This window comes from Globicephala melas, chromosome 11, assembly GCF_963455315.2.
Source record: "Globicephala melas chromosome 11, mGloMel1.2, whole genome shotgun sequence".
Taxonomy (NCBI): domain Eukaryota; kingdom Metazoa; phylum Chordata; class Mammalia; order Artiodactyla; family Delphinidae; genus Globicephala; species Globicephala melas.
The window spans coordinates 64,913,829-64,927,229 of record NC_083324.2 but is presented as its reverse complement, the minus strand read 5'-3'; the positions used below and the strand labels follow the sequence as shown (position 1 = coordinate 64,927,229).

Sequence of the window (13,401 nt, the reverse complement as noted above, 5' to 3'; positions counted from 1 at the left end):
AGCTGACAAGCCAGTTGTGGGAACAGATGTCTCAAGTTTAATGGCAAAGGGAAACAGGAATTATCCTTATATTTATTAATGCAAATAGTTCCTTGCAAGTTTAAATTGTTGTATGATTAGTGATTAAAAAAAAAAAAAAACATGCAGCTTACCAGCTGTGTACTCGACTCTCCTAAGCCTTAGTTTCCCTTTATGTAAAATGGGGATAATGGTATCTACCATACAAAGTTGTGGAGGACTGAATGAGATAATGCATGTAAAGAGTGTAGCAAAGTGCCTGACACAGCCAAACCCTTAGTATGTTAGCTATTATTGCTGTTGTGATGATTATCTCTCTCTTCCATTTTACTCTCAGACCATAAGGAAAGGGAAACCCCGTTTTAACATATGGTAGATTTTTCAGGCATAAAAGTTGTCAACAAGTTTTCATAAATTACTAGATATAAAAGTTTTTTCATATGTTTTATGGAAATAATTTAGCATAGTTAGAAAGGAACATGTTCTTTTCTCTTCAAGATGTTGCTTAGTATGTTGAGGAGTCATTTAAAGTGCAGAGTCTACACCAGGAGACTGTCCACGCGGGTGCTGCGTAAGATTATCCGTGTATCTAGAGAATCCCTGCCCACCGGGCATGCAGTGAGCGTGTGCAGTGAATTTGCTTGTCTTACCAGAGTCCCACTTATAGATACATTGCATCTGAGTGTGGCTATAAATATGGCTGTTGCAAATATGTGTTCTGTGTTACTCTTAGTGTCATCTGTATTTCATGCTCCAAAAACCCCAGGGCATATACCTTCCCTTTCATTCTGATAGACTCCTTGGCAGGATGTTTTCTTCGTAAGGAATTCATAAAACACTTTCAGAGAAGCCATTTTCTCTCTTCTCATCAGGACAGTGTCTTTAATATTGTTTTAAATACGGTGACTGATTAAGCTCTTTTGTTTCAGGTAAAGTGTGGCTAGTTTTAGCTTTTTTCTTTTTTCTTCCTTATCTTCTGTCCTGCACCAACCCCAAACAAAAACATAGGCTACCGAGAGCTGGAGTATCTCAGTTATGCGGCAGTGTGGGTCAAAAACTAACAACTTTCTGGGACACACAGAGTCTGAATTTAAATCCTGGCTCTACCACTGCCTCTTTGTGTGATTCTCAGGAAGCACTTCTCTCTGAGCCTCAGTTTCTTCATCTGTAAAAAGGAAGCAGTTGGTAAGAGCAGTTGCATACAAGGTGCAAGTGCTTCTTGTATGCACATAAAGGCTTAATGGTCATTAGCAGTCATTATTTGTATCTCTGCTCTCTGCAGGCACCTGTCAGTTTAAGAACATTGATACTGGATTCCTTCTGTTACTGTAATCCAGCTTGTCTTTTGGTTAAGCCTAGAATTCCTCTTGTGGTGTTCTGTCTTTCAGTCAGATGAATTTGTGTGCCCTGGGTCCTTCCTCGCCCAGCCTAATCCAGCATAAATCAGACAACTTTCTGTAAAATAGGAAGTCAGGTTAAATGCTCCCAAAACAGTTCGGTATGAGCTTATGCCCCCCCAGGATTATGTTTTCCACATGTGTCTTCACAGAGTTTCTTCATTTGAACCCAGGAAAGACTGTAGAAATCATATCCTTCCTTAGTCTTCTTTAATCCCGTTGATGATAACCAGAACAATTTGGTGCCTGCCCTCGACCCAAACCCTCACCCTCCTTGCCCCCCAGCCACGGAGCTCCTATTTTTAAGCGTTGTAAGGCAGCTGTTCGCATCCTCGGCACTATTGACATTTGGGGCCGGATATTTCTTGGCTGGGGGAGCTGTCCTGTGCATTGTAAGATGTTTGGTAGTGTCCCTGACCTCTACCCACTAGAAGTCAGAAGCCTCCTAGTTGTGACAAACCCCAAATCTCTAGACATTGCTAGATGTCCCTGATAGGGATGGGGGATTAACCCCTTTTGAGAGCCACTGGTCTAAGGCAAGAGCATCTGTTGGGTTTGTACCTGCTCAGCACAGGGCTCCAAATAGAACATGCTGTCAGTAAACACATGCTCAGTGAGGACTCACCTGCCTACCTGATTCCCATCAGTTAAGGAATGTTCTTTTATTTACCAGCTGGCAGAAACAAAATAGGAGATATATCGGTCTGAGAGCTCAAAGTAGAAAACTAGTCACAACTTCCTACAGTTGGCCACTGGTAATTATGTCCTCTTTTATTTCTTTGCTGAAGATACCTTTTGCCCTGATATTAAAACTACCACACCCCATTCCTACCAGCTCTCACTCCATCTCTATGCCTCTCTCTGCCTCCAGCTTCCATTTTCTTGTGTAACAGGGGAGGTAAATGAGTAAGCATTTTTCTTCCTGAAAAATTCAGGCAGGGAGTAAAGAAGAGGTACAAATAGCAAGAGGTGAGTGTTCCCACTCTAGTCCTTTTGCCCCAGAGAAAACTGAAGGTATTAATACATCAACTTGGTTTTGGCCTGGTTTCAAACCATAGCCTGAGAGTTTGAGTTTACTAAGATTTTTGCAGTGCCATTCCATATACTAAAGAGTAGTTTGCTTGAAACAGATGGAGCAGAGTATATTCCAGTGAACGTTTTCCTAATACGCTGGGCATTGTTCTACATGCGGGGAAACCACTGAACCAGACAGACAAAGCTCCATCAGAATTTCCATTCTAGTAGATGTGTGCTCCTTCAAATGCCTTGGATGTGTTAAAATTTTAAATGATCCCCAAAAACAAATTTATATATCCCCGTAATTTTATTCAGTAAGTTTTGGCTAAAAAGTGTAGTGTTTTACAGTGTTATAGCCAGAGAGCTATGAGAATACAGTACAGAGTATTTCTCTTGATGAGGTATTAGACTTTGCTGGGGCTGTTCTTTTTGATTATACATTTGTTTTCTAGTATGCTTTCTGCAAGTCTTGAAGAAATACTATGAGGACGTATATCCTTCCTGATGTGTGCACCTTCCCCCCACTTATCTGAATGGAAGTGGTACTTTTGGAAGGGGACAGCACTTTAAAGTTAAAAGCTTATTAAAACATACCTCTCCCAAATCAGCACTGTAATGATTATAGTGCCTGTCTTCTCTGGGTCCTGATAGAGCTTCAGGGAAAGCCCTTACTGTCAAATAATGGCTGTTTTATAGAAAGAACTAGATATAAAATCAAGCAGAAAAAGAGACAGTGACATTTAAAATCACACTAAGCAAGCTGTCCCAAGGAGTACAGGTGTTGCATTACATATGAATATGAAGAAGAAAACTAAATGCAGCCTGGTTTCTTAAAAAAACCACAGCAGTGATACTTGGCACTATATCTTCTGATCAACATCTGGTTTGTCTTCAGGGCCTTTGATGTGCGTAGTTTGCAAATGATAGCTCTATGCTGATGTGATGCCTCAAAATACTGAAGGGGGTGCCTGGAAATACACCAATTCTTTAAAGTTTTATTTTTTTACTCTCCATTTCAGATATGGTTTTGGAGAGGCAGGGAAGCCTGAATTTGGCATTGAACCTAATGCTGAGCTTATATATGAAGTTACACTTAAGAGCTTCGAAAAGGTGAGAAAATACCAACTTCTTTGAAATCATGACAGATTTCTTCTCCATCCACTTCTTGTAAATTAGTGTCTTATATTACGAGGTGGTATAGATAGATGGTATTTGTTTGTATATTGTGCTTTTCATGACCAAGTTTGTCTGCTGTCTCTGACGCTGCTACTAGAGCACAGGACAACTGATACAGCACAGCTGATACACAACCAAGGAGCTCAGTGTTCTTATTTTGTTCCTATGTGTCAGCCTTTTTTTTTTTTTATTAACTTTTTTGGGTAGAAGCCAAGACTTGTTCCCTTATTTGTTCCTAGACTTGTTCTTTTTGTACTTTTTTTCCTGGGTTGAAGACAAAAAGGTTCATGTTCTTGCCAAGCATCTCCTTGGGGGAGTGGGGTGCAGTTTTCCAGGGCTGGACGGATCATACCCTTCACAGGACTCGTGAAGAGGCCTTCACTGTGGCTCCAAGTTATTACCCAAAATGCAAGGGCTTCATGGGCCACCAGGCTCGGTGGCAAGGAACACAAGGAACAAACCTGCTAACCCTAGACTTTTTCTTTTTGTACCTGTCCAAGTAGAAAAAAAGAGAGCGTTTGCCTCAGGTTCCAGAAATGGCACGCCTCCTTGAGTGTATTTCCATCTCAAACCCGCCTCTGGAGGCTCCCAGCAGCAGCTTCCTTGGACAAACGCAGAGCATGTGCCTGAGCTAGGTACGCTGTCCCATCCAGCTACGTCCTCTGCACCACCAGAGCCCAGCCCTTCCCCGAGAGCCTCAGGAACTGCATCTTGTAGACCTTTTTCATCCCCACAGTGCTACCTCCATGTTCCATACTTCAAGCTTTGGACTGGAAACGTGACTGTTTTTATGTTATTAGACTCAGAAAGGAAATCATTGTCCTGTAGGCCTCTAACTTTGGGATCCTCCCCAAACAGTGATGTTCCTCATCATAACACATTCCCCAAAACAAACGTATGCTCTTGTCACAACCATTGCTTGTTGTCAGGTAACGTCTTCTGAAGTCCTCCTAGCTCAGTACTGATCCTCCAAAGCTGTCTTCATAGCACAAAGTGGTTTTTATTTTTAAAGAGGGAGAAAATAATTTTTAGCAATAAAGTAACCCCCACCCCTTCCCATCACAGCCCAGTGGACCTGGTACACTCAGGAGCCTCCTCACTGTAGTACGCCACAGCGAGCCTGTGCTCAGTCACGGCTGCAAGGGCATAGGCCAGGCTGCACTGCTAGGTGTATTTGAAACCACGTGATCAATCCAAGAAGAAGATACAAGAATTGCAAATATATATGCATCCAGCATAGGAGCACCTCAATATATAAGGCAGATGTTAACAGACATAAAAGGAGAAATTGACAGTAACACAATAATAGTGGGGGATTTTAACACCCCACTTAGATCAATGGACTGATCGTCCAGACAGAAAATCAGTAAGGCAACACATGCCTTAAATGACACTGTAGACCAGATGGACTTAATTGATACTTATAGAGCAATCCATCCAAAAGCAGCAGAATACACATTCTTTTCAAAAGTGCACATGGAACATTCTCCAGGATAGATCACAGGCTGGGTCACAAAGCAAGCCTCAGTAAATTTAAGGAAATTGAAATCATATCGAGCATCTTTTCTGACCACAGTGCTATGAGATTATATTTGAAACCATGTGACAGTGTGTGGCAGTGATGGAGGCAACATGAATTCATTTTCTGTTTTGTAATACCAAGAATAGATTTATAATCAATAAAGACTGAACCTAATATAAAAAATGCAGAGTGCTTGTTATTAGATTTTTAAATAATAAAGTTAAATTATTAAGAATCAACATAGGGTTGCCAGGAAGACTAGTAACTCTCATTATTCACTTTAAAAAGGAGGGGATATATATACCACTGTCTTTTGAATAGAGAATTTCATATTTACCCACTTAAGCTTCATAATTCTTATGCAGTAAATAGCACTGACACAGCCGTTGTCATCTTCCCTAAAGGACTGCAGATTGTTCTGTTGACTCTTTATGATCCAGCTGTTCATAATGAAAGTGCAGTTGTCCCTGGATTCGTATCTATAATGGGGGAGGAGTAATGATACACACAGTATAAATTAGCAGGTGATCATGAAAGCATTTGTTTACATCTTGGCATCACCTCTATCCTCCCACTTATGTTTTCCTTGAAATTCCCCAAGTACGCATCTGCAAGTTGCTACAGTTTGGAGGCTTTAGTATGTCTGGTTGTTTCAGAGTAGAGAGACAACTACATGACCTGGAATTTTTAAAGTGTGTATGAATATACAACTGTGACTTGACTTACAATAGTGTTACCATTTTAGAGTTGAAAAACTGAGGCTTGAGAGAAACTTGCCTAAATTATAATAGCAGTTTAGCGGCAGAGTTTGCAGGAGGGAGATAGGGGCCCCAGCTTCCATCGTGTGGCCTCACCTCGTAATTCTAAAGGCACATTCTTTAACGATGCTCAACAGTTCATCTTCCTTACGGTATTATTGCCTGCACCTCCCTCTTGAGCAGCATGGATCAAGCTACAGCTTTGTCCTCATGGAAAGTGAGTTCTAGCCTAGCAGTGCATTGGCAAGGGCACACAGTTTTAAAAGCCAGTGTGTTTCGGGGTGTGAGTATCCTCTAGGAGTAGCTATTGTTTCTTCTTATGGACATCAGCTGATGCTTTTTCCTTCTCTGTTCATCTAACCATTGTCACACATTTACACAACAGGCCAAAGAATCCTGGGAGATGGATACCAAAGAAAAATTGGAGCAGGCTGCCATTGTCAAAGAGAAGGGAACTGTGTACTTCAAGGTATGTGGGTCTTTGTACAATCCTTCCCATCTCAAAGAATTTATTCAAGTATCAATTAATTGTGCTGATATTCCCTATTCTGAATTCTATACCCTTCTGGATAAGAATAAGCCTGAATTTTTACAAGTCTGTCATTTTCAGTATAAGAAATGGTGAGACAGAATGAATTATGTGACAAAAAGAATACAAAAGCCTCTTGTACACATTCTACTCTAGACTGTAAGCCTCCGCAAAGTCAGACCAGGTCCGGCTTGCCCACCCACTGTGTATCACTCAAGACCTAAAGTATCTTGCTTGGTACATAGTGGTCACTCAACAAGTATTTGTGGGACGAAACAAAGAATGAATAGAATAATTGTTAGCAAGTAGTAGAATTCAAAGGGCTAAGTTTCATATCATTTTCCTTTCCACTGTCTTGGGGAAGTCACTTAGGTACATGATAAAAGGAAAGATTATGCACAGATTTCAAAAGGAACTGGCAGGAGGAGAGTATAAATTTCTTCTAATGGCCAAGATGATCCCTGCCACACTTGCTTTTGTGAGAAAAAAGCAGAAATTCCTGAATGATATTTGTCATTTATTGATTCTTGAAAACACTTTCTTATAATCTAGGAATGTGTTGTTTCCTCACTTAGATTTTAAACCCGATACAGTAAAAAAAGAAACAGCGCTTTGTTCAGTTCTAATCAGAATGTACTATCCATTGCTTCCCCATTGCCAGATATTATACCTTCTCCACATCAAGCAGAAAGGGCTTAGTGCAGAAGAGAATGAGAGAAAGAATGGGAGTTTTGTCAAGGTTTCTTTTTTTTCCTTGCTGCTGTGATCCAGGAGCAAAAAAAAAAAAAAAAAAATTAGATGATGTTTTCAACAGTCTATCAAGCAATGATACATCAGTGTACTTCAACAAGTCTTCATGGAGAACCTGCTGTAAGACATGTCCTTGCGTTGACAGCCTTGTCTGGAGGGAGGGGAGGCAATATTAACCCACATGAAACAACTAGAGAATTATGTAAGACTGTATAACCAACATAGACTCACGCAGCCAGAGGGCAACAGGTATGGTTATTATTTTCTAAACTTTGAGAGGAGCCCCATTATTGAGTCATGAAATCAGTTTAGTGGAAGTGTATTGCCTTATGTAGTAAGGATACACTTTGTTTCACAAAACTTTGTTCAGTTGTGTGTGAGTGGGTACTAGGTCATAATTTAAAACATTTCTTACTGTGGGTGTAGATAATATATAATTATTTCTATTTATTTATAACTATTACATTAAAATAATGTATGGATCACCAGAAAGCATTACGATATGGCAGAATGACCTCTGAATTGGGAAAACTGGGCTTTATGGCTCCAAATGATTTAAAGTCATTTAAGGTCCAAAGAGATTAATTTTTCATGTGAAAAGTGAGGGAGTTAAATTAGAAGACTCCTAAGTTTCCTTCCAGCCCTAAAATTCGGTGCGTTTCTGAACTCTCAAGAACAACTTTGATTTTTTTAAATTCTAATTGAGGTATTGGATACCTCTGTAACTATGAATAGGTAGATTCCAGGTGAGTTATTTGTAGACCCAAATACCTAATACACTAGAACAAAAAGAAAATTTTCTGTAAAATTACTTAAGACCAAAGGTCCTGAACTATGTTTTCCTATCTACTTGGAGTCCATAAAAGTCTAAGTGTATTTTTTATATTTCCCAAAACCTCTGAAAAGAATATTAACATTTGGTAGAGGGGTTGCAACTTTTGGCATTTGACTAGAATTAACTCGATGTAATAAAACAGCTTGGCTATTCAGAAGCTCTGATTGGTTGCTGATGACTTAAATAATGTTGTAAAGCCACGTGTCATATAGCTGTGTCCTGAATATATAAAGAGATGGCCAGAATTTACGATCAGCAACAGAAAGCAGTGTTAAATTGTCTGTACAGTTACTAAACTTTGTTGCTTCTTAGCATCATAACTGCAACAGTGATTTGTGTATTTCATAATACTATGAACCCTCTTAAAATTACTGATCTTTGGATAAAATCTGGATCAGCAGTCACACATATGGAACATATTATTTTTAACATGCAATTTGATAGACAAAATCTTTCAAAACATTAGTTTATTGGGGGAAAATTAATGAAAGGTTCAAAACCACTGACCTAAGACCTTTCCCCCAGAATGTCTCTGAACATTTTGTACTACTCAGAACTTCCCTGGAGGCACCTTCATAATTATAGGTAAAAGATCCCAGCAGTGATCCTAGTTTTACCTGTAAGACTTCAGAAATGGTTGGTAGGTGGGTTCCTGCACACATTCCCTTTTCAAATGTCAGGGCAGGTATCAATCTGCCGTGCTGCCTTCCCGGCCCATAGAGTTTCCAGGGTGTTTGACTTGGCGCCTTGTGCACAGCGCAGAGCCCGGGTGTGTGGGCCAGAGCAGAGGTGGGGTACATTGCATGCCACCCGCACATTGGAGCTCCATTTTCATTGACCTCTCAGTTTGGTTTACACGTAAGTGGGTAAGTCTCTCCCTGTAGTAGGGTAGAATTGTAATAAGCCTTTAAATGGGAGTGATTTTGGCGTTTAGAGTGTAAACTCCTATCAACCTCTGCGCTAAAGAGAAGAAAGGTAGGAGAGGACTCTCTTCATTTGGCTCTGAAAATAATTATTAAGCACGTTTAACAATGTGATGTTACGCCAGGCATTGTGCAAGTCAGTTAAACAGACATGATTTTTGCCCTCATAGCTGACAGCATTCTGCGGGACAAGAGCATTAACTATCACACGTGTTTCTCTTTTCTGACTTGGAGGCAGAGTGGTAAGGCTGAGGACACTTTCTAACCAAGAGGTTCTTGCGCCCCCTTGTGCTCCTTGGGGAAAAAAGCATTTCTAAAGCAAGCTAGTTAAGGATCGTCCTTCAACCATGGAACCCTTTGCAGACAAACCAGGCTTTGCTATGTTTTGACCACCATTACTGAACCAGGAAACCAGTGCTATGATTTAGAAAAAAGTCGTCTATGACTCTAGGATTTTAAAAGGTTAAAAAAGGTTAAAAGGTTAAAAAAGGTTAAAAAAACTAAAAACCTGCCCCTCTTTCTTGTTCCTTCACTCTTTTAGAGCAGGATTTCTCAACCTCAGCACAGTCGACGTTTGGGGCTGTATAAATTCTGTTTGGCAGGAGGCTGTTCTGTGCATTCAGCAGCATCCCTGGCCCCTACCCACTAGATGCCGGTGGTACACACATATTCTCCAGCTGTGACAACAAAAAACGTCTCTAAACTTTGCCAGATGTCCCCTGGGGGCAGAATCACCCTAGTTGAGAACTCCTGTTTTAGTACATCAGAAGCAGAAATAACACAGAGGTCTTTGTTCATTAGAAGTTGAGATATAAGTAGAATTATATATACTATATAAGAAAAGGCTATCAAAAAATTAGAGTGCTCTATAAAGGTAAGGAACATTTATGTATTATGAAGTCTAATACTTTGGGGTTTTTTTTTTAGAAACCATAGCCTCTACCATTCTGATAGTCAGAACCTACTGAAGTGATAGAGTCTGGATCTTTGTCCTCCCTGACTCTTCTTTTCTTTCTCTATGACAATATATTAGTCAGAAAGGTAATTGGAACACTAAAGATGGAGGAGGAGAGAGAGGAAGAAGAAACTAAGCGTAACAGGGAAAATGCCTTACCTAATCTAAATGAAGTGACACCTTTTATTTTCACCTACGCCTCCATTTTGCTCCCAGTGATTGAAAAACTTTTGATTCCATAGTTATATTCCTTTTACCTTAATGTTTACTTAGCACACCTTCATTAAAGGCCTCCTTATGTTAAACCCTGGATATTCCAAAAGGGATAGGACATGCTTCCTGTCCCAAAGAGCTCACAGTCCAGCAAGAGAAAAGACAATGACAGAAAATGCCCAACCCTGAAACTGGTGAGGACTTTAATCTTGAGTAGTGGGCCTAAGGCTAGGACAAACTGTAAGTACAGACAACCCCCGACTTACAGTGGTGTGAAAGCAATACACATTCAGTAGAAACCACACTTTGAATTTGGGGTTTGACTTTTCCTGGGCTGGCGATATAATCAGCAGCAGTGAGCACAGCTCCCGGCCCTGCAAGCACGGAGGCAAATAACCGATACAGCCATTCTGGACCCACACAACCATTCTGTTTCTCACTTTCAGGACAGTATTCAGTAAATTACATGAGATATTCAACACTTTATTATAAAACAGGCTTTGTGTTAGATGATTTTGCCTAACTGTAGGCTAATGCCAGCGTTCTGATCACACTTAAGGTAGGCCAGGCTAAGTTATACTGTTTAGTAGGTGAGGGGTAGTAAATGCATTTCAGCTCACCCGGGGTGTGTTGGGAGGTAACCCCGTTGTAAGCTGAGGAAGATCTGTACTTTCAGACCCAGCCCCTCTCCTTGGAACTGGTCTACCCCATCCTTATCACCAAAAATCGACATCGGGGCTTCCTTTCTACAGATGCGGCTCATTTTTATGCCAACCACCTGAATTCCTTTATAACGGGAACATTCTTGTAGACTTAGTCTGTGATTTTTCTCTTCTTAGTCATTGGGTGACGTTTGGAGTGCATGGGGAGACATAACTCTACACTGATGTGTATGCCCTGCTTTGACTGTGGTAAATTCTAGTGACATGATCTCAACACTGTTCATTGGTCAGACATTGAATTGAATGTCCTAAGAGATCTGGCTGCAATTCTGCCATCTGGCGGGATGTGTCATGTTTTCGAGCTTATGGTCACCTCCTGCAGAGGAGACCCCTCACCTGTACCCCCATCTTATTTGTGTACTTACCAGCTATCACTCCTCTCATTCATCCTAAAATGGCAGTAAACACATTGTTTCAGCCCATTATTTCTTGTATAGAGCAGATATAATTCATGTGAATTAATTACACAATTTTTATTCACAATTTTTAGAATTCTAATCGGGTAAGAGAGCAAAAATATGGTTAAGAGAAAGAGCTTTCTCATGTAGTTAGGTGACTAACACCTGTGTGATTTATGTTTTATAGTTATTTATGTTGGATGGCTGCTCTTCAACTATGTATATTCCCATTGTCTATAAATCAGAGGTTAGCAGACCACAGCCTGTTTTTGTAGGTAAGGGTCTACTGGGACGCAGCCACGCCCCTTTATTTATATATTGTCTGTAGCTGCTTTTGTACTGCCAAGGACAGAGTTGCAACAGAGACTGTTTGGTCTGCAAAGCCTAAAATATTATCTGCCCCTTTACAGGAAATGTTTGCCAGCCCCTGGTTTAGATAAGATTCGCTGGGTTTGGGACTAGCACTTGCCAAAATATAGTGTGTGCTGTGCAGTGCTGATCGTCAGGAGGAGAAAAGGGAAAAGTAACTTCCCTTCAAGTAAACTAGTGAGATAGTCTACAGCTACTCACCAGCCCTTTGAAAGTCTGGTAAATTTTAGCACCAAAGAATGTAACCCAAAAGCCTTGATGCCCACCTGCTGAAAGAACTGCCCCCTCTGAAAAGGGTGAGATGGTAAATGCTGGACAAGAGCATTACGGTGCCGGGCCCTGCACCAGCTCAGAGGTCACTGGAACTTGAGAAGGAAGGGGGAAAGCTGCCTTGAGCGCCACCTCCTGAGAACAGAAGGAAATGATCAGATACCTTGGTTGGTACGAGGTGGTTGTCTCCTTTTGCGGATTTGCTTTTCTCAGGGAGGGCTGAGCTTACGCATCCTTTGTACCCGCTCCAGAGCCTGTACAGCAAGTAATTACTGGCTTTTCTGTGTTAGGGAGGCAAGTACATGCAGGCGGTGATTCAGTATGGGAAGATAGTGTCCTGGTTAGAGATGGAATATGGCTTATCAGAAAAGGAATCGAAAGCTTCTGAATCATTTCTGCTCGCTGCCTTCCTGAACCTGGCCATGTGCTACCTGAAGCTTAGAGAATACACCAAAGCCGTGGAATGCTGTGACAAGGTAAAGTGTCTTCGTGTGGGATGAATGTTAGATAGTCCGGATCTTTTTTCTCCATCCTCGTACTCAGTCGTCGTCTGCTTCCTCTCAGCCAAGCTTTGGATTTTTCATTTTGCTTTGTTTTGTTTGGGATTATTTGTTTCTCAGTAAGAAGTGGGAAGTTCAGAAAGATTTTTTTTTTTTTACTACAGTCATACTTTCCTAATGCCTAGAATATTTATAATAATACATTATGAGTAAAAGTTTTGATAAAATGAAGCAATTTTTATCCATGACCTTAAGTCGATGGTATTTGGTACCAGATTACACAATTTAATAAGAACATTTAACTGAAGCCTTTTAGGATTTTAAGAACAGACTGTGGCTGCTCATGCAGGGATATATACAGTCACTTTTTATTATAATCATATTTATTCACTGACTAGGAATATACATAAATAATTTGCAAGACCCACAGAGCATCAGCATCCCTTATTACATCTCTATCGTTAACATGTTAATAAGCAGCACCTAAGTACCAAAAGACCAGTAACAGTGTCATGTGTACGATTCTGTTCTTTTCTGCACTAGCTGATGCTGTTGTGTTGGGTATTTGGTCTCAGAGTGAGCAGTGTATATTATACTATGGGAAAAAGCTAGTAACTGGATATATCTTAAAGATAGACAAAGGAAAGAGGAATAACACGCAGCTATTTCATACCTTCTTTGTAAGATTATTTTTGAGATTTAAGATTTTGAGTTTTGTGGATGTGTTCCCTATCATGTTATACTAAATTTTTGCCTGAGAAAAGAATGTTATTATTAATTACATTTTTAAACTTTGTGCCTCTTTATTATAGAAGTAGTATAAAGTCATTCAAAATTCAGACATTACAGAAACATACAAGAAACTGAGTCCATTCATAAAATTCCCATTGACCCTGTCCCAAGACCACAATCATTCATTTCCCACACACCTTCCTTTTGTTTTTCCATACATAGTAACATGTATATTTTTTAATGAGAATGTATAGATGTATAAAACAAGGACATCTTTCTGCATCTATCAGTTCATCATATAACTCTTCTTCATTCTT

At 40.2% G+C, this 13,401-nt stretch overlaps 1 protein-coding gene and 1 long non-coding RNA gene across 15 annotated transcripts in view; one reads left to right on the top strand and one right to left on the bottom strand.

Moving 5' to 3' along the window:
• Positions 1-13,401, top strand: part of FKBP5 (FKBP prolyl isomerase 5) — a 102,931-nt gene that overhangs the window by 84,463 nt on the left and 5,067 nt on the right. For all 14 annotated transcript variants that reach the window (XM_030870974.3, XM_030870964.3, XM_060307737.2 and 11 more), the window contains 3 exons: positions 3,452-3,542; positions 6,274-6,357; positions 12,143-12,328. In XM_030870974.3, coding sequence (XP_030726834.1) covers positions 3,452-3,542; positions 6,274-6,357; positions 12,143-12,328 — 361 coding nt within the window. The remainder of the gene's footprint in view (positions 1-3,451; positions 3,543-6,273; positions 6,358-12,142; positions 12,329-13,401) is intronic.
• The window catches only part of LOC132598090 (uncharacterized), a 102,387-nt gene continuing 93,326 nt past the window's right edge, over positions 4,341-13,401 (bottom strand). Inside the window, exons 5-6 of the long non-coding RNA XR_009565792.1 lie at positions 5,468-5,609; positions 4,341-4,587 (exon numbers count right to left, since the gene is read on the bottom strand). This is a non-coding gene — a long non-coding RNA (uncharacterized lncRNA). The remainder of the gene's footprint in view (positions 4,588-5,467; positions 5,610-13,401) is intronic.